This window comes from Cervus elaphus, chromosome 12, assembly GCF_910594005.1.
Source record: "Cervus elaphus chromosome 12, mCerEla1.1, whole genome shotgun sequence".
NCBI classification, from domain to species: Eukaryota; Metazoa; Chordata; class Mammalia; order Artiodactyla; family Cervidae; genus Cervus; species Cervus elaphus.
Window position 1 is genome coordinate 717,596 of NC_057826.1, and position 26,287 is coordinate 743,882.

At 37.1% G+C, this 26,287-nt stretch overlaps 2 protein-coding genes across 4 annotated transcripts in view; both read right to left on the reverse strand.

Moving 5' to 3' along the window:
* CTDSPL2 (CTD small phosphatase like 2) overlaps positions 1-5,313 on the reverse strand; it is a 75,839-nt gene extending 70,526 nt beyond the window's left edge. Inside the window, exon 1 of one of the 2 annotated variants that reach the window (XM_043920407.1) lies at positions 5,069-5,313. The gene's annotated coding sequence lies outside the window, so the exon portion shown is untranslated. Of the gene's footprint in view, positions 1-5,063 lie in introns of both variants that reach the window. The other variant, XM_043920406.1, reaches the window with a different exon arrangement.
* An 8,106-nt stretch (positions 5,314-13,419) lies between these two features.
* The window catches only part of LOC122705177 (protein GOLM2), an 83,647-nt gene continuing 70,779 nt past the window's right edge, over positions 13,420-26,287 (reverse strand). Inside the window, exons 9-10 of one of the 2 annotated variants that reach the window (XM_043920408.1) lie at positions 22,080-22,247; positions 13,420-15,493 (exon numbers count right to left, since the gene is read on the reverse strand). In XM_043920408.1, the coding sequence (XP_043776343.1) occupies positions 15,423-15,493; positions 22,080-22,247 (239 nt within the window). In that variant the 3' untranslated portion in view covers positions 13,420-15,422. The remainder of the gene's footprint in view (positions 15,494-22,079; positions 22,248-26,287) is intronic. The other variant, XM_043920409.1, reaches the window with a different exon arrangement.

Here is a 26,287-nt window from a genome sequence, read left to right on the forward strand (position 1 = left end):
AAGAACTGAGTATTACAATACTCATGAGAAAAGCACATGGGAAATCTGTCACTCCAGTCTATTACTTTTCATCATATTTCTATCCTTTCTATGGAATATACATATATTCCAACATATATAATGTTTTAAATTTACTAGAGTTACCTGTATACATGCAAGTTACAATGCACTTACTGGATACATTAACAAAGAAAAAGTTGAAGAATAAAAACGTAAAGTCAATTTTGGCAAAATTTTCCTAGAAGTACTTTTTAAGTAGTTCTCACCAAAATTGTGCAAGCAGAGGGATACAACTATTTATACTTTTTTAATAAAAACTTCTATTTAAAGAAAGTTAATCTGATATTCAAGTTACTCTCTGGTCAGTAGAAATATGAAACTCTCAGACCACATTAATTTGATAGTAAGAAAAGAATCAATGAGACGTTGGCAAAAATGAGAATTAGTTTTTAACTAAAAATCTTTGAGTACCTGAAATAATTTCCTACTACTCATATTACTACCTACCAAAGAAAAACTAATCCTTGATTGAGATAAACTGAAGACAAAAAGTTAAAACTTCCCTGGTGGCTCAGTAAGGAATCCACCTGCCAATGCAGGAGATCCAGGTTCAATTCCTGGTCTGGGAAGATCCCACATGCTGTGGGCAACTAAGCCCGTGGGCACCAACTACTGAGCCCATCACCCAAGAGCCCAGGCTCCACAACGAGAGAAGCCACCACAATGAGAAGCCCATGGGCCGCAACTAGAGAGCAGCCCCTGCTCACCCCAACTAGAAAAAGCCTTCATCTCGCAACAAGGGCCCAGTACAGTCAAAAATAATATAAATAATTTTAAAGTTTTAAGAAGAGTGAATTTTTATCAAAATTACTAGTCAAAGATGAGGTATGATCATAATTCTCTAAGAGAAATATCCTCTTGTTTGCTACTACTAAAATATAGGATAAAATAAAATGGGAAAGATTGAAGGCAGAAGGATAAGAGGGTGGCAGAGGATGAGATGGTTAGATAACATCACTGACTTAATGAACATGAATTTGAGCAAATTCCAGGAAATAGTAAAGGACAGGTGAACATGGCATGCTGTAATCCATGGGGTCACAAAGAGTGGGACACAACTTAGCAACTGAACAACAACAACAAATATTACAAATGAGAGGGAAAAGTATGATAGTTTGAAATGTGATTATAGTTTTCAAACAATTTTTATCAGACAACTAAAGGATTATATTTTATAATTACCTTATTTAACAAAATACACTAAAGCAGGTACTTATAAGGTCAGTAAGAAGTTAATCATCTTCAACTCAACAGGATAATCATACATATTTGGGGATCATCAGGAAGAAAGCAATTACTGAAACACATAATCATAGTTTTTCTCAACTGAAAAGATACTTAATGGTTCTGTATATTTTTCTTTAACAAATATTACACTCTTAACAAAATGTATTTTAAATTTCTACTTAAACATTAACTGGTCAACACGAGAAACTTAAAATATCATGTTATGATGCTAACAGATTCTTTATCTCCCTTTCTTATTTATTTTTAGCAATGGCTCTGCTTTTTCAGTTTTCAATTTCTCCATATAGAAATATTTAGTCCAAAGAAAGAAGATATTCTTCCTAAACTATATATAAGCCACTATCACTAAATATAATCCCAATTATTTCTGAACTATTCAAATGCCTTCTACTACTACAATTTTATGTTTCTTTAATCAAAGTAATAAACACATTTCCTTGTTCTAAAATTATTATGCTATTATGAAAACCTGACTGCTAGAACCTCAAGTCAAAGCACAGTTGATGATTCATGTTTTATCTAGATAAACTTCCTTTTCTATAATTTCTCTAAATGAATACAGGAGAGCCTACAATTACCATAAAACATGGGGTCACTAATAGAGTTAAAAAGTCTACTGTGACCTTATAGAGAAGACTTTTATGTAAATATTTTACAACATTAATTTTTTTCCAATGGTATTTTAGTGTTTTCCTCCATTCTTTTCTAAAAATACCATAATAAATAGGGCACCTGCAGATGAGGTAAATAAAACGGCCAGCCAAATCTACAATCCATGTTTGTTCTTAAAGTCTCACAATTCTTCTTGGGACCACACTTAAATTTCACTCATTACTGTCAGATTCATAAGATTTTCAAGACCCCAAGAAGCCCAAGTTTCTCACTATAACCCTACTCCCACCACGCCCTTCTTCCTTAATGTTCCTACACACCACACCTTTCCTGATCATAGCTCACTTCTATGTTCCATTGCCTTTGAATCCTCAACTGTTTGTGGTATCAGCAAATTTCTTTGATAAACTAATCTGTGCTAATACTGTCAATAAAAGGCAAGAGTTTATAAACCATCTCTTCCAGAGAATTTGTAATTTTAAACAAAACATTGTAGAGAGAATTCCATAACACAAAGGAGAGACACAAAGTTTGGCATTGGCTATTCTCAAGTTAAACCACACAGTCAACCGCGGAGTCTAGCTTTGTACGTAAAAATTAATGTGGGCATAAATCAGTAGTGAATGTATGTCTGGCATAGATATACGTGTCATAGCAAATGTGAAGCGGGAACTAAAAGTTGAATGGATTCATCTTTAAGTCCCACTTCTGTTAAATCTTCTCATCTTAAAGAAGAGCAAATGACCCCTGTAGTCAATCCAATTAAAATGATCAGGTAAGCACCCAAAAGAACTACTTAGAGCGTATCATATACGAGGTCTTCTCAGCACACTTGGTATTTATGACTAAAGTGTCTTTTCTAGTTTATACATTCACAACAATTTGGTAAATTACAAATTTAGTTAGATACAGTTTATTCCCAATTCTGACAAACCACTTTGTTCTTTATCACATTAATCCAAAACTGTATGAATGAAATAATCTTATACCAGTTCATTCAATCTGCAATTAATCCTATAGTTAAAAGTCTATAGAGTCTAGAACATCCTTTCTGAATAGATCGAAGGTTTTTTTAAAAACCGGCATTGGATGGATTCTGCTGTATAATAATCCCATGAAGAATCCTCTTGACCTAAAACCTCAAACATGGGATCAGCTAGATGAATTGAGGAAAGATAAAACACCCCTAATTCTGAATTTCTTAAGCACGGAAAAAAGAATAGCATTACTAGCTCAAATGCAATGTCCAAGAGACACTATGTAGAATATTATAAAACATACCAATTCTATTTGGTTTTTCTATGCAATCCTATTTAGAATTTCTGTACAGTTACAAGTCCACAAAGGTTAAGGACTACACCACTTATGAGCTTTCACAGCCTATCAACCTATACTGAAAAAATTATTAAAAGAATTGAATGAATGAAGAGCTACAACAATTTGGAAGAGCTCTTAAAGACAAAGTCTACACACAATGTACACTCACCTATCTGTAAAACAAATTTTATTTAAAACACTAATGTTCTATAAACTACAAAAAAAAAGGTCACTAAAGTGACCGCATAAAATCTACACTAGACCAATAACTTATTTTATATCCTTTTAAGTCACATATCTGGCCCTACTGTTTAAACAAACCGACTAAGCAAGTATCCAATTGCCCTTACCTCCACTTCCCACCCCCTATTCTTTTTGCTTTGAAGATAAGTATGAAGTTCAACTAAATCCTAAGACTGCTTCATCTAGGAGCTACATTTTACCTTGACTTTCTTTATGACCTTGGGGGGAAATCTACCAAATGACAATTATAATACTGTTTGTGTGTTCCTGCTTATTAATGAAATTCAATTCTAATATGCAAACAATAGTGAAATCTTTTAAACTGAACCTAGCGAGTTGAAAGCCTTTGAGTTACAAACATCAAATGATGTGTAAGGTAAACCACATTTTTAAAACTTAATTTGACTAGTTAAAAAAATTACAAAGGCCCCAAATTAAGCAAGATTGAAAAACAATTCTGAGAAACACCAACAGCCTCCTATTACTTCTCTTTATGGACAACTGATCTGCAAAGTGGAAAATAACAAGAAGGAATAAAAGTAACTAGCCATTTCCTTGCTTTGTAAGGATAACAGCTGGACAACAACCGAAAACTTGGCTAAGAACGGGAAGACGGTATATAAAGAAACCTAGAATCTGAAAATTAAGAAGATAACCTATCTTTGAAGTCACTAATTGTATACATGTGTTGGGCAGTAATCTTGGTATTGTCTTATTAGCATTGGAAAGGTAAAGCCCTGCCTTGGAGGAACATCTACTAAGTACATCTCAAGATCTTAGTGCAATTTACCAGCAGTATCTTGGTAGGTATTCCCTAAGGTACTCTAAAGTACTTAACATCCTTCACACAGCCAACCACCACGAGAGAAAGAAGTAAATAAACACGACTGACTTATGCAATTATTCATCACGGAACTGTAGTCAAGAATGCAAAGTAAGTATCTATACAGGCATTTACTACCCAAAGAAAGCGTAGAATGCTACGTACAGTAAGATTCACCCTTAACTGACCACTACAGAAACCAGAGGCCTTCACTCTGGATTTGAAAAAGTAACAATGTCAACTCCACATTTTAACAGCAGACAAACAGTACTTCGTGAAATCTCTTCTTCCAGGTCCTCACAAGGTGAATCTAAAAACTGAGACAGAGCAACGCCCCCTCTAAAAGCACCCTACCGTAAAGAATAAAATAACGAGAACATCAGACAGGTCCAGGTTAGATAAGCAGATCCAAGCCGATAGCCCGGAGGGACCACAGGTCTGGGGACTAGAGACGTGAGATCGGGGTGTGTGTGTGGGGGGGGGGGGGAGCAAAGTGACATCCAACCCCAGAAATCACAACACAGGCCGCAGCCTGAGAGCTGAAGCTGGCGGGAAGTGAGCTCCGCTCCGTTCCCGGGGGAGAGTGCAGAGGCGAGCGGCTCCACACCGCGGACGGACGCGCGCCCACAGGGCATGCCTACCCAGGCGCCGGAGCCGCTGGCGAGCCGGGCGCGAAAGGGAGGAGAGCCCGGCAGACGGCCCCGAAGAGGCGGCGGACTACGGCAGGGCGCAGCGGCAGGGTCTGGGCGAGGGGGATTACCTAACTGTGACGACAGAGAAGTGTCCCCGGGCTCCGGCGCCGGCCCCGGCTGCGCAGCGTGTGGTGTCTTTCCCGCTTCGCCCGCAGCAGCAACAGAACCAGCTCCTTCAGCCAGTCGCCATTTCCCGCCTACCGACCTGCGGCACCGCACGGACTGGGACCCGGATGGAACGCGGCCGCCCCGCGCAGGCGCCCTGCCTCCCCGCTCCCCCTCCCGCCGCGACCCCGCGCGGAGGGAGGGAAGGAATGCGGGCGGCTCCGGCGGCCAAAAAAAAAAAAAAAAAAAACAGCCAAAAAAAAAAAAAAAGAAAATCTACCCCAAGAAACAACTTAACTTCCGTAAAGAGCGCTAGAGTTCCTGCGACCGGAAGAAACTCAGGAGCCCGAGTTCCTGACGAAAACAGACGGCAGGGCCTCGGGGCCGGATGCAGCCACAAGGACAAAATCCGCCGGGCTCCGCCGGGGCGCGGGATGTTTGAGCGTGAGGGGCCTCCGTAGCGGCGGTCGCAGGGGGAGTAGGGAGTGGAGAGGCGGGGACCCGAAGACGGTTTTCCCCCCGCGGCTAACGGAACTGCCTCAGCGCAGCGCAGGGGGGCGGGGGGGGACGCCCTCGGCCCGGGGGCGGGGCTTGGGGCTGCGCCCCCTGGCGGCTGAGGCGCAGTCCCGGGCCGCGGCGGGCGGGGCCGGCCCGGCGCGCGGGAAGGCGGGGCGCGGACCGCTGCGGGGCCGCGTCCGGCCGGTCCCGGAAGGTCCTCTTTTCCCGCGCGCCGCCTCAAGGGCGCAGCCGTCGCTCGGGGTCACGTGAACCCACGCCTCGCGTGTCGGGCCGTTCAGATAAAGGGGCTCCTCCTACCGCGGGCCCGGGTCAGAGGGCTGACAGACTCACGGCTGAGCATGGACCCGTCTGTGGCGTCCGGTTCCAGTGGAGAAGCAGGAAACAAAGCGTGCTGACGGGAGGCGCAGGGTCTGTGCGTAAAACTCCGGGCCGCTCTCGTTATTCCGTCAAGAAATAGATCCTGTAAACCCTTCATTTTTTAGGACCGAACCAGACGCAACGGACGCGACAGGGAACAAGGCAGGCACTTCGAGAGTTCACAGTCTGTAGAAGACCGACAAGGAAACAGAATTGAGATGCGTTGTGGAAAAATGACTACAAGAATGAGTTCTTGACGGGCGTCGTAAGAGCTTCGGGGAGACACGGGGGAGGAGGTCTGTAAAGGCTTTAAGACGACGTCTGAGTGACACGTGAAGAGACGATGTAACGAAGGAAGAGTACCTAAGTAAAGGAAACGAGATGGAAAAGTCCAAAGACGCGGTCGCGTTGAGCATTGGGGAGGTTGTTCTATGCCGCAGGGATACAGGAGTTCCAGGAAGATGGTGAAGAGAGTTGAGGTGAGAGGTAGGCAGAGAACCTTGTGAATCTCGTTGGTGCTGTTTCAAAGTGTGGAGCAGGTGGGTTGTTGTCTTCTGAAAGCCTTATATTCTACAGATCATGTCTGTCAGAACTCAGGATTCATTTGGATCCTAAATCTTCCCGGTACCAGAATGCTCTGAGTGCGACATTTATTGAGAGCGGTGGTATACAGCGTGCAGAACTGATAATACTCCACAATATAACAAATTCCTGAAAAACGAATTGAAAATCAACAAATAGTTGTTGATTATCTAGTGTGTACATGGAAAGCAATAGAATATAAGCAGTTTCCCCAATTGATTAATAAAATAACTATTACACCAAGTTAAAATTGGAAATATTTCTGAAACAATTTCAAGTAGTAATTCTTCATTCTTAAAACTTAAATGTTGATACAATATGCTATTTACAAAGCCTTGTATATGCATTTTGATTCTCCCAGCAGAGATAGGCAGGTGATATTAGTACCTCCATTCTTTAGTTGAAGACACTGAAATTTTTTTTTAAGCAAGGAAGAGAAAGGGAAAAAAAGACACCATATCCAAATACGATTACAGTCAGCTAATAAGAAATACCATGAGGATTCAAGTCCTCTTCCTACTCTTTATACCACATCCTACTGTGTTCTATGGCAGTATTACTATTGTTTAGATGTTAAGGTTAGAAAGGTTGATGGTAGTAAACCTAAATGCATTTGCAATTTATTTAACAAGTTTTATAATTTATTTGTTAACTTATGTTAACATTTCAACATCATTTACATACAGTGGTCTCTTTTCTACTAGCCCTTTTTCTGGAATATCTAAAGATCAAATGAGATTATTTATGGTGTTTTCCTTTCTCCTTAATTGGTAGTTGTCAGTGTCATTAAGCTTCAATACCAATACTGTTGAAGATTTTAAGATAAAAGTTTAAAACTTTGGACTTTGAAAAAATGTGAAGTATATTTAGATGTGAAGCATTAGCCACAAGGAAAAAAATGCAGAAAACCAGTGGCGTGTATATTGTTTAAACTCTTTAAATTCTTCAAAACTAGGTTATATGAAAACATTAATAAACTGGCATTTTCACTAAGTAATGTAATACAAGTATCTTGAATCTTCAACAGAGTCTTTCAGTAGATCCCTTATTCCAGAGTACATGGAATATATATTTACCTTTTTAAAATGTATTTATTTGTTTGGCTGCACTGCATCTTACTTGCAGCACATGGAATCTTTGTTGCATCATGCACGATCTTTCATTGATGTGCCAGACTCTCTAGCCTGCGTTGTGGCACACAGGCTCAGTAGTTGAGGTGCTTGGGCTTAGTTGATCTGCGACATGCATGCAGGATCTTTGTTCCCTGATCAGGGATTGAACCCATATCCCCAGCATCGCTAACCGGATTCTTAACCACCAAGGTTAAGACTTCTTGGACCACCAAGGAAGTCTTGAATTATACATTTTAAACCCCCTTAAGTGTGAGTGTATAACAGTAAATTTTATGATTTTTCCTACAAGGAGCTAAAAGTTTATGTCCACACAAACACCTGCTCACAAATGTTTATAGTAGCTTTATTCATAATTGCCAAGACTTGGGGCAACGAAGATGTCCTTCAGTAGGTAAATGTATAAAAAAAACTGTGGTACATCCATAAAATGGAATGTTATTCAGCTAAAAACAAATGAGCTATCAAGCCATGAAAAGATTTATGCTTAGTTGCTCAGTCTTGTCTGACTCTTTGTGACACCATGCACTGTAGCCCACCAGGCTCCTCTGGCCATGAGGATTCTCCAGGCTAAATACTGGAGTGGTTTGCTGTGCCCTCCTCCAGGGGATCTTCCCAACCCAGTGATCAAACTCAGGTCTACTGCATTGCAGGTGAATTCTTACCATCTGAGCCACCAGGGAATCCCTGAAAAGGTATCAGTTCAGTTCAGTCGCTCAGTTGTGTCTGACTCTTTGAAACTCCATGGACTGCAGCACGCCAGGCCTCCCTGTCCGTCACCAACTCCTGGAGTTTACTCAAACTCATGTCCGTTGAGTTGGTGATGCCATCCAACCGTCTCATCATCTGTCATCCCCTTTTACTCCTGCCTTCAATCTTTCCCAGCATCAGGGTCTTTTCAAAATGAGTCAGACCTTCACATCAGGTGGCCAAGTATTGGAGTTTCAGCTTCAACATCAGTCCTTCCAATGAACGTTCAGGACTGATCTCCTTTAGGATGAACTGGTTGGGATCTCCTTACAGTCCAAGGGACTCTCAAGAGTCTTCTCCAACACCACAGTTCAAAAGCATCAATTCTTCGGCACTCAGCTTTCTTTATGGTCCAACTCTCACATCCATACACGACTACTGGAAAAGCCATAGCCTTGACTAGATGGACCTTTGTTGGCAAAGTAATGTCTCTGCTTTTTAATATGTTATCTAGGTTGGTCATAACTTTCTTTCCAAGGAGCAAGCGTCTCTTAATTTCATGGCTGCAGTCACCATCTGCAATGATTTTGGAGCCCAAGAAAATGAAGTCAGCCACTGTTTCCACTGTTTCCTCATCTATTTCCCATGAAGTGATGGGAACAGATGCCATGATCTTTGTTTTCTGAATGTTGAGCTTTAAGCCAACTTTTTCACTCTCCTCTTTCACTTTCATCAAGAGGCTCTTCAGTTCTTCTTCACTTTCTGCCACAAGGGTGGTGTCATCTGCATATCTGAGGTTATTGATATTTCTCCTGGCAATCTTGATTCCAGCTTGTGCTTCTTCCAGCCCAGCGTTTCTCATGATGTACTCTGCATATAAGTTAAATAGGCAAGGTGACAATATACAGCCTTGACGTACTCCTTTTCCTATTTGGAACCAGTCTGTTGTCCCATGTCCAGTTCTAACTGTTGCTTCCTGACCTGCATACAGGTTTCTCAAGAGGCAGGTCAGGTGGTCCGGTATTCCCATCTCTTTCAGAATTTTCCACAGTTTATTGTGATCCACACAGTCAAAGGCTTTGGCGTAGTCAATAAAGCAGAAATAGATGTTTTTCTGGAACTCTTGCTTTTTCAATGATCCAGTGGATGTACATGAAAAGGTTTGGGGGAATCTTAATGCCTATTACTAAGTTAAAGAAACCAGTCTGAAAAGGCTATATACTGTATGATTCCAATTATATGACATTATGGAAAACTCAAACGTTTGGAGACAATAAAAAAGATATGTGATTTCCAGGAGTTTAGGGGTAAGGGAGGAGGAATAAGTGCAACGTAGAGACTTTTAGAGCTGTGAATTTATTCTGTATGGTAGTATAGTTGTGATTACATATTATACGTTTGTCCAAACTCAGAATTTACAATACAAAGTGCAAATCCTAACATAAACTAAGGACTTTAGTTAATAATTATGTGTCAGTGTTGGTTTATCAATTGCAACAATTCTACACTGGTGCAGGATGTTGATGGTGAGGAAAGCTGTGTGTGTGTGTGTGTCTGTGTGTGTGTGTAGGAATTGGGTATATTGGGTCTCTGCTATGTTCTATTCAATTTTGCTATTGCCCTGAAACTTCCCTAAAAAGTAAAGTCTATTGTAAGTATGCTTGGGCATGAATACATAGATACACTCATTCAACTATAAGTTTTATAAACTCTAAATACCAATCAAATATTTCCAGTGACAATTTACTGTCCAAAATGAAATGTACTGTAAGTATAAAATATACACTAGATTTCAGATTTAGTACAAAAGAATATAAAATATCTCATTACTATTCTCTATTGATTACATGTTGAAATGGTAATATTTTTGACATATTGGTTAAATATCAGAATTTCACTTTTTTGACAGCACCATGCTGCTTGTGGGATCTTAAGTTTCCTGACCAGGGATTGAACCCGGGACCTTGGCAGTGAAGGAATGGAGTCCTAACCACTGCCAGGGAATTCCCTCACCTATTTTTTAAAGGAGGCTACTAGAAAATTTTTAAGTTACATAGGTAGCTTGCATTATATTATTAAATAGTGTTGCACAGGATATTCACATGGCTTGTTCTCACACCACAGCTTCAGAAAGGCCCTCCCTGGTTATTCCTATTTGAAAAAGCACTCTTCCATCAACATTTATTTATTCAGATCTAATTTTTCTCATAGGATTTATCACTGAGTATAGAAAGTAATTATCGCTCCCTTTGCCATATAAGTTCCATGAAGGCAGCAACTGTCACTGTTGTATCCCTTGTACTCAAAACAGTTCTCTACTCAACAAGTAACTGAAGAATGATCCGTGTTCTTTCATGATGGATTCTTTAGGCTTATGTGTTAGGGAGTAGGGTGGACAGCATCTTGAGGACTTAATAAATATTTGAAGAATGAATTCCAAATTCACATTTCAGGGTCTCTCAGCATTTCAGCCCTCCATTTCCAAATACAGAAAACTACATTTGTATGTCTTCAAGTTCATTCTGCTGCCACCTCCAATCTGCTATTCAACCCATCCTCCAGTGGATTTTTCATTTCAGTTATTGTACTTTGCAATTCTAGAATTCTCATTAGATGTTTATTTAAACTTATTTATTTTTAATTGGAGGATAATTGCTTTACATTATTGTGTTGGTTTCTGCCAACATGAATCAGCCATAGGTATAATACGTATGTTGCCTCCTTCTTGAACTTCCCTCCCACCTCCCAGCCCATCCCACCCTTCTAGGTTGTCATGGAGTACTGGGTTGAACTCCCTGTGTCATAGAGCAAATTTCCACTGGCTCTCTAATGTTACATGTGGTAATGTATATGTTTCCGTGTTACTCACTGCGCTTATCCCACCCTCTCCTCCCTGCCCTGTGCCCACAAGTCTGGTCTCTGTGTCTGCCGTCTTTATCGCTGCCCTACAGATACATTCATCAGTACCATCTTTCTAGATTCCATATATATGCATTAATATACAATAGTTTTTCCCTTTCTGACTTCACTCTGTGTAATAGGCTCTATCATTAGGTTTCTATAACTTTTGTTTCTGTGCTAAGATTCTCTGTTCACTCATATTTTCATTTAATCTTTGAACATGTTTTTAACACCTACATTAGCAAATAACAATATAACAACAGTAAAAGAGGCCATCTCAGTTTTTCTAGCTATGGATCAGTTTGTCTTTGTATATCCAGTAATTTTTTAAATTGAATACTGAGTACTGTGTATCTCTTGTAGAGATTCAGAATTCTGTTATCTCCTGAAAATTGATGATTCTTCTAGCCAGTACTTCAGATCCTAGGTGGTCACCTTAAACTAGTGTAGGCTTGGTTTTATGCTTCATTAGTTCGTATCTGTGGAAAGCGGAGAGTTTCATAAGTTCTAACTTGGCAGGACTCAGATCTCCATCCTCTGACCCCCCCTGCCGGTCGTGTCAGAGCACGTTGGGGCAGTCTACAGTAGGTCTTACTCTGGGATATAGTCTTTACTCCTAAAGTGCAGTCTCTCTAGTGTTTTAGCTGGAGACACTGTTGTTAAGGAGATTTCCAACTTAGGAGGCCCAGACACTGTGTTCCTCAGCACTGTTTTTATGCCAGCAACTGCTTGACCTCGGGTATCTCTGTTCCATTCTCATCTTTGTCGAAACTGCTATTCAGTTAGGTATCAGGTGGTCTTGCCATGCTATCCTCAGGCATGGACTTGTGGGGACTCCTTTATGGATTTCTGAGGCCACCTCTAAATAGCTTCCTTCTCTGACGCCCCACCCCACAGATTCCAGCGTCTCAGCTGCTCCCCACGTGATCTCCATCTTGGCTTACACTCCAGCCTCTTTACACCCCAGGGAGCAGGGTGACTGTGGGGCTCAACTGCTCAAGTTTCTCCTCTCTCGACAAATTTCAGTTTTGTGCTACCTGAAAACAGTTGCTTAATATATCAGTATCTTGTCCAGTTTTATAGTTGGTACTAATCCAGGAGGGCCAGATAAGTTACTAAATCATAGCCAGAAGCAGAAGTTTGCATTCCCTCAGATTTTTTGATGTGGATCTAAGGAAGGAGGAGCAACGTCTCTCAGGGGGCAAAACTAAGAAAACCTGACCTGCTAGAAATCTTGGTTAGAGCTTTGAGGTGGGGAGCTGGTCTGAGAGAATGAAGAACAAGTAGAGAGAAGCAGAAATGAGAGAGGTGAAGCAAAGCTGTCTGCATTCAAGTCCCTGTTTCTGTTATCCTCAAGTCCAGGAGAAATTTACCCTGTATGCATTTGCTTACATGGGCCATTAAATTACCCCCCTCCCGCCCCGTCTTTTTGTCTGGGATAGTTGGTTTAATTTTCATCTAGAACCCTTAGTGAGGGGTATCTTTTAAAAGGAATTAAATTAGATGTAGTCCAATTAGAATTGAATGTTAATGGCCCACATGTGATGTTAAGACTCAATAACCTAAACTTTGAAAATGAATTCATGTCACATTGTCTTGTTGGAGCTATATGGTAAAACATGTGAAAGAACAGAAGTTTCCAAGGTCAGCCATTATGAAGTGACTACCCGCCTCATAAGTATGTTGGGTTGTTGTTTTTTTGTTTTTTTTTTTTTAATTCTCTACCCTCATAGTCTAGCAAATTTTGTTATAGGGTGATACAAATGAGAAGTCAAAAAAAGCATATAATCTTAAGACTTTTAAATAAAGGGATATGTTTGAGAAATGACTTCGCAGTCATATTCACATTTTCTCTGGAACCATTTTTTCATGTATATTTTATATCTGCATTTTCTCTTTATTGGGTCAGTAGCAAATAACCCAAACTTACGCGGTTCTCCCTATCTTACCCCTTCCATACTACTTTTAGCCTCATTTCTATTCTCCTTGCTCATGAGACTCTAGCCTCACAATTGCACTGTTTCAGTTATGTGAAAGTCTGATTATCTGGAACTTTATAGGCCTTGGAACCTTGCAACTTTGTTTAATTTATAATGGAATAAATGTTTTATACATGAATAACAATCAGAAAAATAGGAAAACAAGTTTAATTTTTAATTTATTAGAACCCAGTAAGTGATGATTTTAAAAGCAGAGTTTCCATCAAATTAACACTGAATTCAGGGCAAAAATATATTTAAAAAACAAACTGTAAGGCAGAAGTAAAACATTATAAAACGAGGATGTCTAATACAGACTGTAGAATGTCAGGATTTTAAGAGATTCACATAGTATAGCACTAAAATGTTAATACAGTCAGAAATATTATCAATTGATCCAAGATTTCTCAGTTTATAAAATGTCTAGACACTGCTAATTGAAGAAATTTTGCTGTGTAAGTAGTAGCTACCATATAACCAAGTGATTGTTTTTATGACAAAGGAACTAAGGCAGGAAATTTCATGGTTTTCATTTGTAAAGATTTTACAGTATTTAAATATAAAGTATTACTAGCAATATGTTTTAGATTCATCTTCCCACCCTAACTTCCAAAAGGTATACATCACTTCCCTTTAATTCCATTTTAAAAAATGCTGTAAACTATCATTATAGGCCCGACTCTACTCACAGCAAAAGCATGAATTACTTACTTTGATGTGGTAGAAAAAACAATTTTAGTAAATCACTACATCTTTTCTTGGTTGCTAAATATTTTAAACAGAGATCTAAGAATTTTTGCACCTCCAATAAGTAAACAACCTTTTTTTTTAACCTCTGTAAGTTTGAATTTTGACTAGAACCTGAGTTATAGGGGGGTAAAAGAAAAGCGTCTCATGTTCATGTGCAATTAACAGTAGCCCTTCTGAAAAACATAGTTAACAAGTTTAAATTTCTCATGATCAAAACCTTTTATTTAGGGGGAGGGGGATAAGATTTAAAAGTGCTTTCAATCAGAAAATACGGATTAGCCTACTGAAGGGTGTCAAAAAAGACAAATGCATTTAAAATAATTTTTAAGTCTAATAAATATGAGGTTTATGGGCTCTCAACTAACATATGAAGTAGATACAAAGATTCTTCATCTTCATTACAAACTTTTAAGCTATTTTAATAAAATGGCTGTAGACCTCACTGTACTTCTGTTTATCTGTGCATTAATAAAAACCTGTTAAAACTGCTTGTTTAATACTTCTGAAAAAGTCTAGTCAAATAAGATCGCTAAAACTACCAGAGAAGCTTTGAAATACTGACTGAAAATTCATTTTAAAGTTGATTTAGCCTCTTTCGGAATCTGGCATTTAAATCAATATCTTCACCAACTTTAACTCTGAAAATATAAAAATTTTAGCCAATAATGGTTATAGTTAAACAGTATTGATATTATGTGAAAAAATAAAAATAGAAAATAGATCATCAATCATGCATTTCACAATTTCATGAAGTAAGGTAAGTATAACTCATAAATATTGTTATGTCTTTGCAGGTTTTCTCAGCTTACATCAGGCCTCAGCTGAAAGCTTATCTACCAAACACATCGGCACTCATGTAAACTAAGGACAGGAGTGGGTGACTTTGCATGTTGCCGCCCAGTGTTTGGCTTCAGGTGCCTCTCTCTTATGAAACTGTTCTAGGTATAACTCCTTGAACAGCATGAGAAAAGAGTGGATAGAACAGAACACCTGTTGGGCTAACAAGAATATGTTAGTGTATAAAAAGTTTTTCAGCTGAATAATTGTTCTCACTGTGGTTCTGCTATGTGCAACATATAAACTGTACAACCATTTTTCCTGTTTGTCTATTTGTGGAAAGAATTAGGCTCAATAAAATGTAAAATATACATTAGTTTGCTTTAAATGCAAAGATTAAAGTTTTTCTTACTTCGTTTTTGGCTCAACTGTAACATAACCCCAGAAGTCTCTGCTTTAATAATACAATATGAAAAGTTCACATATGTACATGGGTACATTCTTTCATTAAAATTTTTCATTAAATCTATCTCAATGTATCTTTACAACTGATCTTTACAACAAAAGTCAAAATCGACAAAGTAGAAATGATTCCATTTTACAGCACTTTAGGTTATCTGAAGTTTTCCTTCACGGCTTAAAGGGCATCATTGAAACGTTGCTTTCCATAGTCTGCAGGATCCATCTGAAGTTCTCGTTCTTCATCATCTATAAGGAAAATAATCAGGTATCAAGAATATTATTTTTAAAATCACTTGCAGAAATCCAATCAAATAATATCGTTTTTTTCCCCTTCAGCCTAAATGTAGTTTTCTACTCATCTTAACACCTTCTGTAAATAGTGTTCTGTTTCTTAAGATGCTTTGGTTAATGAGTAAAAAGTCTGTAACTGTTTTGGAAGATCACTTAATTTTAACATCTTTTGATAGAGAAGAAAAAAGCAAAGGAAGGGAAGAAAGGAAGGAAAAGAGGAGGGGAGGGGGAGAGAAAGGAAGAAAGAAAGATGGGTAAAGAAGAAAGAGGATGAAAGGAAGAAGTAGCACTAGACACTTAGCCAAGCGTTAGAATCCCATAAGCACTGAGGGGCTGGTCCTTTTATAAAAGATATATGTACTATTTCTATATAGATGAAAGTTAGCCCTGTAATGCTTTGATAGAAATTGTTCTTTATACATTTTCATGCCTTTAAAAAACAAACTTTTTTTTCTAATAATACAATTAATCCATAACCATCATTAAAAATTAGAAAATAAAAGGAAAATAAAAGTTACTCATAACCCCCATATTTAATATTTTAGTGAATTTCTTTGCTCTTCTGCAAATAGCTTACCAGAAACTTCCAAAACGGAGTATATTAACTAAAAAAAAACTTTTCTTGACCAAAAAAAAGAAAAAAAAAACTATTATACAATATCAATGGACACTAACATCCTCAAAGTCACTTTTAGAGGCTATATTAAACAACTTCACATAGTGCTTCAGAGTGCAACTTATTTGGCTGCTGACAGGTTGTTCTGGGTCCTTGGCTATCACCTGTCACTTCACTACCCTCAGCTTAACTACCAATAACAATTCTTCCTTCTAGTTTTATAGTTATTTCTATCTTCAGGTTTTGAAGTAAGACTGCTCAGAGTATTAAAATTAGTATTTTAATTAGAGCTTAAGAGGCTCTATATTTTTTTAGTACATGGTTTTTAATGACATCTTTTGGCTCCTCCACAGCCTTAAAAATAAAAATTGGGTAACTTAAAAATTACCCAATAGGTTAGTTTTTGACAGACTGAAAGAAATATTACTATCATAACTGGGAAATAAAAATTTAAAGAAGGTTGTATGTTGAATTCCAAATTCATATGTATACTATAGCTATCTTCAATCTATTCTTTGAGGTTTGATAGGTTTTCTACTCTCAACTTTTCTACTCTCTAATATAGCCTATGGTAACATTTTGTTCAAAGAAAGATGCCATGTGGTATATGTACTACGTATGTAATGTACCAAGTAGAGTATGTGTTAGTCACTCAGTCATGTTCAACTTTGTGACCCCATGGACTGCAGCCCACCAGGCTCCTCTGTCCATGGGATTCTCCAGGCAAGAATACTGGAGTGGGTTGCCATTTCCTTCTCCCCAAGTAGTGTATGTACTATGTATTAACTTTCCATAATGACATGTTATTTCTTCTTTACAGTTAATTATTAACAATGCCAAACAAACCAACTTTCTCTCACCCTTCAATAACTTTCCTGTTAAATTTATAGAAACTCTCTTTTAGAATTGCAGGGGACCATTCTTCATACTCTAGCAAATTGATCTCATATTTTTAATACTGTAATTCAATAGGAATGATAACCCCAAATCTGTTATTTGCAAAGGCTGAAATTATATCCATAATCACATTTGTATTTTGAAAATATACTAATCATTCTCTTATTAAAGAACTCTTTGTACTTTAAGAAATTATCTTGGCTTTGAAAGGGAAATAATCATAGGCACCTCTATGGAACACTCTCCTTAGGACCCATGTTATGGGAACTCACTATGTGGCTATAAACACATCTTTCAGGACTTTAGTAACTAGATGAAGACAATCACCACAGAGCAGTGGGGAAAGCTACTATATAAAGGAGGATTTCTAGAAAATTAACAGGAAAATTGTGAAAAGGAAAAATGAGATTACTTTTGAGACTTTAAATAATTGTAAAGAGAAAACATGAGCAAAGTTATGGGAACAGAAAAACTGAATTCTAGTCGTGGCTGAGGCACGTAACAAACTTGACCTAGTTCCTAAACCTCTTTAGACTTCTAATTACCTTCTTGGTAGAATAGGGATAACAACTATTTTTCCTACTTCAAAGTATATTAATGCATAGGAAGGCAGTCTTTTCTTCTGACAGTCCTCTGCAAATGGAAGGAGGAATCTGTTGGTTTTACCAATTTATGCCTTACAGCAAATTTTAACACGGTGTCTTCACACTGCTTTTCACAATCTCATAGTACTTCTGGTTGCCTTTCTCTTACACTGAGCCATCATCTGCATGAACTAGAGTTCACTCCCAGTGTAGCTGTTCTAACCAGAATTCAAGTTCTACCAACAACTTCTTCACATTTATCTATAAAGACAACAAAATTACCTAACCAAATCTGATACAGGATAACAGCCACTAAATATAATTATATGGACTAATATTTTATTTCATTTTACAAAGCAGCAAAATCTGTAAATAACTCAGCAACATAAAATGACTATTAAATATAAAGATATTTATAATTTATCAAATAATTTCTACACTCTCTCTTGAGTCAAGAAAGGACCACCTCCAAAAAGCAAGCTCTACCAAGCAAGAATGCCTTGGGGAAACAGGCAGTGAGGGTCCATTAAAATGTACGGGTTGATACACAGGCCAAAGTGCAATTACCCTGTAAAGCAGGCAAACCAGGGGAAAGTTCTGCAATTGTTTTACTTTTTAAAAAGTGCTTTATTCAACAAACACTTAACATAGTGCTTACAGTGTGAAAGATCCTATTCTAAGTGCTGAATAAATATTTAAATCATATAATCCACATAACAACTGTTGAGTTAGGTAACTATATTTATCCCTGTTTTACAGTTGAGGATTCTGAGGCACAGAGGTATAGGTAATTCACAAGGTCACAGAGCTAGTAAGTGGTGGAGCTTCGATTTAGAAGCAGCCTGGCTCCAGAATCCAGGGACTTGGGCACTACACTAAACTTCCCTCCATAGATATATTATACTCAGTAATGTACACTTCACATTCTAGTCGACAGACTTGACACTTCTATAGGATTAAAGATAAGAGTAAAGGGAATTTGTAAACATCCATATCCTTATTATAATAAAAAATGACTTAAAAGATACATCCATCAGATGTGTAGTGTTTCCAGATTTCATCTTTTAGTTAGCTTTTTCATTGGGAAGTCAGGGAAAAAATGTTTATAGCAATGTAAATAAATATTTCTTTCAGTCAGGATGCTTCAGGAAACCAGGAATTAAAAATCAAACCAGGACTATAAATTCAGGAAAAACAGGCTTCACTTAATTCTGCAGAAAACACTCTGCAGGCAGTACTGACCCAAATGATCAATATGCATAAACAGGCATCAGAGATACATCTGGAATTCTTTAGCTTCTTACTGGCAGTGAAAGTGAAAAGTGAAAGTCACTCAGTTGTTTCCAACTCTTTGCGACCCCCATGGACTATACAGTCCATAGCATTCTCCAGGCCAAAATACTGGAGTGGGTAGCTGTTCCCTTCCCAACCCAGGGATCAAACCCAGGTCTCCCGCATTGCAGGCGGATTCTTTACCAGCTGAGCCACAAGGGAAGCCCAAGAGTACTGGAGTGGGTAGCCTATCCCTTCTCCAGGGGATCTTCCTGACCCAGGAAGGATTGCAGGAGGATTCTTTACCAGCTGAGCTAGAGACGCTGTCAAAGCCTGCATTTCATAATTCAGAATTTCAGAGACCAAAGTTTGTGTCCTTAGCTGAAACTAGAACCTCAGTCCCACAGGTAGAATTTCTAATACAAGGGACCCAACAGCTTGAGGAAAAACAAAACAAAACAAACAAACAAACAAAACTGCTCCTAATCCTATGGAGAGCAGAGCAGAGCCCCCAGTGGTAGAACCGTTCAAGTGCTTCTAAGGTGCAAGCTTCAATTTTTGAAATCTCTGCCTGTGGTGGCATAAAGTTTCCACTTTCTTTCCAGGGTTTGGGGAAAGATGTTGTTTTAGGCATGCTGAAATATGAAACACATTTGCCCCTAACACTTGTATATAGTGATTCCACCATGAATGTGACCACAACATTTTAGAACTAAGAAGGACCATCTGTTTATTTTAGTTCAACACCCTTACATTGCGGATGAAGAAATGGTGGCCGAGAGAGTACAAAAGACCCGAAAAGTAACACACAGCTGGTCTCCTCATTCTGAGGCAAATGATTTTTTCCCATTCTACTGCCTGCTTTGGCTTCACGTGCAACCTGACCTGGGAACCCAACTATTATTTCTACATAGAATCTATGAATAAATTCTTTTAACTACTGTAATAATAATCATTTGAAGTACATATTGTTGATAAGCCAGAGAAGAACCATAATTTTCCCTCCCCACGTTTTAGACAGTTAATACTATAAAGAATCTCTGAAACATATTTAAAATTATTCAGGTTTCCAGTATATTCCTTTTTAGTCAGTCCACACAAACTTCTCCCCCTGTGTTTGCTGGAGCGGATGTTCTTGCATCTTTCTGTTCCCTGTGGTAAAGGAGTCCCTTGGAAGCTGCCCTATCCTGCTGCTGGCTATCATCTAGTGAACCTCAAAATGGGATTAAAAAAAAATGTCAAATTACAACCCCCTGCTCAAGTAAGATTCACGTGCAGATGACGAAACCCCTGAAATTTAACCATCTCCTCCCTACTTAACTGAGAATATCACCTTATGTCATTTCCTTATATGCATTAGCATCAATGGATTTATTTTCTTGTGGAAGGAAAGGCAGGGGTAGCATGAGGGTACCGGGGACCTAAAGTAGAAAGTGGCCATGAGAACCAGGAGTAGGAGAGGGAGAAGAGAAAGAAGGCACTGAAGATAAATGTATTGTGGATAAAAGTCATAAAAATATCAAATGAGAATTTTGTAGCTATCAACGTTAAGAAGTCATCAACATTAAGGCAGCCAAAATATAAGAAATGATTTTCAATTATCATTGAAATAAATTGTGCTAATAAAAACCTCAGAATTACCCAATGAGATGACAGAAGCGTCTATGAAAGAAAAATAGAGAATGTTTAAAGCTTAAACCAAGCAAGACTGTAAGACCAGAAGTTAATGGGTTATTAACCTAGTCACAGTTATAAGAATAAAAGCTCAATGGGACAGGCACAAAATGATCAGTTAACAATATTTACCAAGGGTCCTATGGATGCTAAGGGCTAATTTGGGAGGGTGTGAAAATGAAGGCAGAAAATGATGCAAACAAAATAGAAGGAAAAATAAATGAAAATTCCTGCCTTCCAAGAGCTTACAGTCTAATTGGTGATATGATATACATGCGTAAGAAAGCCTTAAAACAACATTATAATAATTGCAAATAAATATAATCCAAACAAATTACAAAAGCAACGAGAAAGAAATGGTAAGATTTATGAAAAATGGATGAGACTAGAAAAATGGATGAGTACAATTTTCTCAATGATACCAAAAAGTGTTTGAGAAGTTCTCATTAATATATCCTATGTAACTATAAATCTCTTTCTATTCCCAATAACCATTCTTCCAACACTAGAATGTACTATCAAAATAATGCCTAGGTGGAAGTCAGAGTCACCAGTTCCCCTTTTTCTATTAAATATGGAACATTCTAGGACAATTATATTTTCTTGAGTTTTACAGAGATAATTCTTGTCAGGAACCTAAATAAAACTGAATTACTTTAAAAAGAGTTAAGAAAGAAATCAAGACAGGTTACATTGAAAAATACTTCATGCAATGTATTATAAAATTGAATACATCACACATTAAGTTCATAATCAATTTTTATAGAGAGAAAAAGCTCCAGAAATACTACTAAATGATATAAGCAGGCAGAAAACAGGCCTAAGAACTTGCAGTAAAGCAACGTACTCGGATGCATGCATGGGTAGGGAGCGTGCACACAGGTGGATTCTGAATTTTCACTAAGTTCAAAGTTCAGAGGAACAGTGAACAGGGAAAATATGTTGAATCTGTGTATTAAACATAAAACAGACAAATCTTCACAAACTGTTAAGGATAAACTTTAAACCTCTCAGAAAAATTTTAAAAACAGACTTCCTCTGCTGAATCATTAGTGAAATAGTCTTATCTTCAGTGTGGAAGAGACCATTCCCTTTGTGGCCGTCTGGTCAAAATCTGTACCTAGAATGATTACATGTTTTCAGATGAGAAATTGGAAAAGAATTATCTTCTGGGAGTATTTGCCTTAGGGAAAGTCTAGAGGCAGTTTAAACAATTTAGTGCTAACATTTCTGAAGTGTCTCAGTTTCAAATTAACTACAGGCACTGAAACATGTAACGTAATGACTAAAAATGAAAACAGTTAAAACGACCTATTTAAAGATCTGTAAATGCCCCATCACAAAGTGGTTTTCAAAATAAAATTGAAAAACTGCACAGAATACCTCTCTGTATGAAGATCATACTGCTAATAAGTGGGGGAAATTCTACACAAATTCAACCAAAAAACTTAGGAGGTGGGTTTCACGGTCACGGCATGGAGGCCAGGCCCAAGCTCACCTTGGACGTCTTCCTCTCCACCATCACCATCTTCTTCCTCATTGTAAGCCAGCTCAGCCTGCTTGTCTGCCTCATACTCACCTACGTTACCATCATCCCCATTATAATCCGCCAGTTTAGAGCCATGCTGCGGATCAACAGGGGATTCATTCTCATCAAAGAATCGGCCTGTGAAGTAGGCAGAGGATTAAATCAAGAGTGAAGAGAGAAGAAAAGAAGGGACCTATATTGGAGGGAGATCAGAAGGTAGACAAGTGAAACCTGGCAAATTTCAGGATACTGGTTATAAAAAAAAAAGATACATTTTCTGAAGGTTATTTAAGATAAAAGGAAATAAGAATGAAGACCGAAAATAATTTTCAGAATTTCTCCTGTGTATTAATTTCAGTACTTGCTACTTAAGGTTTGAATGTTTTCTTAAAGAAAAGGGCACAGTTTTCAAAACTGTTTTCCTAATAACCAATAACTTTTCTGATAGAAGTATTTGTCTAACTTAACACTTAAGGAGAAGAATCAAAAATTTTATGAGTAGATACAATACATGTATGAAACCTGTAGTCATTTATTGCTTTATAAATATTACTTTCCAGGAATAATTTTGATAACTTTTCTTATCAGAATAAATGAGTACCATGTAGGCTTGTAGAAACCATGTAGTTTCTTTTTGGAAAATAAGACAGACTAACATACTGGTGGGCTATCTTAAGTTTCTTCAGTTAATAGTGGTTCACCACAGCCATGGGCTTCCAAGGAGGTACGGCAAAGGGTAAATTATCAGAATCCCTAGTAGCGTGTGTTTTGAAAAACATCCCAAGTAATTCTGATTTATTCTTTCTCATTTCCCAAACCAGACTTCTAAAAGTCAATGATAGAGGAAGCTTAAGAAAGTTGACCTACATAAGGCTATTATTATATTGCACACATTCATTGTAACTAGAAATCAAGAAGAGCAATAGATATAGCATGTACTGTAAAAAGCTATTCAACAAATGGACATCAAAAATAAAAATGATAGGCAAACTAAGATCTGACTCCCAAACACAAGTTAAACTCTATTTGACATTAAATTTAAGTAGCATAAAAGTAAATTTTATTCTAATCCCTAAAATATGAATATCATTAACTTACTGGTGATATAAGAATTTGAGACTTTTAGAAATTATAAAAACTCTGTGATAGGTTTAAAATGTGGGGAATTATATTTTTAAAATTCACATTGCAATGAGACAAACTTCCTCTGCTTGGAAAGAAAGGTTAAGTTCAAAGAGAAAAAATTATGGAGGTATTGGTCAATTCCACAGATGGCTCACCACGTCATCAGGCCAATATATTTCTAACTGCTAAATAGACAGTCAATCAGAAAATATCCAAAATACATAAACAGCTTATATAACTCAATATCAAAAACACAACCTGATTAAAAAATGGACTGAATAAACATTTTCCCAAAGACATACAGATGGCTAACAGGCACATGAAAAGAGGCTCAACAACACTAATTATTAGAGAAGTGCAAATCAAAACCACAATGAGGTATCATCTCACACTGATCAGAATGGCTATCATAAAAAAGCCTATAAATAATAAATGCTGTAAAGGGTGTGGAGAGTAGGGGATCCTTGTACACTGCTGACGGGAATGTAAATTGGTGCAGCCACTATGGAAGTTCCATAAACAACTAAAAATAGAACTACCATATGATCCAGCAATTTCACTCTTGGGTATATATCTGAGGAAAATGCAAACACTGAATCAAAAAGATATATGGGCCCTAATTTTCATAGCAGTATTATTTACAATAGTCATGATATGGAAGCAACCTAAGTGTCCATCAAAGGATAAATGGATAAAGAAGATGTGGTGTATATATATCAGATATATACTTAACTATAAAAAGGAAGGGAATTTTGCCATTTGCAACAACATGGATGGACCTGGAGGGCATTATGCTTAGTGAAATAAGTCAGAGAAAGATACATACTCTATGTTATCACTTATATGTGGAATCTAAAAATCAAGACAAACTGAAGAATACAAGAAAACAGAAACAGACTCATAGAGAACAAATTCGTGGTTAACAGTGGGGAGAGAGGAGGGAAGTACAAGATAGGGGATTAAGAAGTACAAACTGTTATGTATAAAGTAAATAAGCTATGAGGATATATTGTCCAACACAGGGAACATAGCCAACATTTTATAATAACTTTAAATGGAGTATAAACTATAAAAATTTTGAATCACCATGTTGTACACATGAAAATAATATAATACTGTAACAGCTATACAGCAAATAAAAAAATTGTCAATCAATTTTTCTTTAACTAAAAATAGTTAAAGAACGAATCATACTCACATAGGTTTTTTGAGGGGAGCAGTTTACAACAGGAAACTGTAGTAAATGGGACTAACAAAAAAGTACATACAATCATCTTAAATCTATTCTAGAATAGAGTTGGGTATATACAATAAATAAATAAGTTGATAAAACAGAGGGGTACAGAAAATAAATAGATGTACAAGAGTTAAGGAAAAAAGAGTAACATGAGAAAAGAGGTTGGTTGTGAGGAAGACAACCTGTCTTCTAATGGCAGTGATACAAAAAAGAAAAATTTTTTGGCGTCTATTATTATCTCTTTCTCTAATGATAAAAGATGCCAACGTAAGAAGGAAAAAAGATTTACAGAAAAGTATATTTTGCTTTTCTTAATATGCAATATTATGGACAAAATGCCTGGAGCAGTTAAATCTTTATGCAATGTGAAACTGCTGCTTTAAATACATAAACATTTTAGCCTGGTAGTTACCAAGTGAGTTTATCCAGGTACACAGTTTCCTCCAAGAAAATATTTTCTTTTTTTATCAGAATTATGAAACAGAGACCAAAAATTAGTCTAAAAAGGTTATTGCAAAATACAATTAATTTAACTAATATTATCAAACAGGGCATATTAATCAAAGAATTGGTTGATGTGTCCCTATTATTCCAACAGAACAATTCACAAAGTTTCTTCTTTCTTTTTATTTTAAAGGTGTTTGATGTTCTGACTAGCTTGAATTCAGTCATAAAATTTTCATACTACAACTACAGTGACACTCAAGAGATAATAAGAAAATCAATAACAAGAATGTGTGACCACAATAGTAATTCATGTATATACAGTACAACAGACAACAAGAGAGAAAAAAACACAGAGTTAACTACATAAACTTGCTACTTGCCAGCCAAGTAGGGGATATCAAACTTCACAGTGAATAAATATGACTATGTAAATAAAATGTATAATGCCAATCAATGTAAAAATTACATATTTTATATATTATAAATGTATAAATTTGTATAAATGTATAAATTATATAATTATCATATACAAAAAGTTATATAAGGGAGAAATCAATGTGAGTTAAGAGCTAGAAAGGAAGGTTTCAAAAAAAGAGGCCATCAGGTTTCTGTAGTGTAATGGTTATCATGTTCACCTTGAAAGAGGCAAATATATTGTACTGTGACAGAGAGAAAGAAAAGAGCATTCAAAGTAAGAAGAATGAAGACAGAGCATTCAAGAGACAGTAAAGAGACTAATTTGACTGGATTTAAATTAGAAAGGAGACAGAGGAAGTTTGGATAAACAAGTTGGGAATAATTATGAAAGACCTTTAAAGTCAGAGATTTTAAGAGGCTTCCTATACCTATCTCATGGTACATTCCAAAGAAAGTCTTGTCTTCAGGACTGGTTCTTGCCTTGATTCTGGGAGATAACTTCTGAGACCTTGAGCCATGCTATACCAGTTTGATTGGACAAATTTATCCTAACAAAGTGATTTATGGTGAATGTTTGTTTTTGCTAGGTGCAAATTTTTTTAAAAAATAACTTACAAAAATCTTTAAAAGTTTCTTTTTAAAATTTTCATTTTATATGTTTACTGCTGACATGTAGAAATGCAATTAACTTTCAATCCCATATCTAATAACTTTGCTAAATATATTTATTTAATAATTTATATACTGTTTTTGAATTTTCTACATATAAAATCATCCTAATATTGGCTTATCAGTTTTATTTCTTCCTTTCTAATCTCTATACTGTTTATTTTCCTTTCTTGTACTTTGTTTTGTTGAGTAGGACCTACTGTGAAAAGCTGGACAGAAGTGATCATAGTGGTTATCCTAGTGGATTTCAGAGGAAAGTTTCTGATAATTCACCATTAAGTAT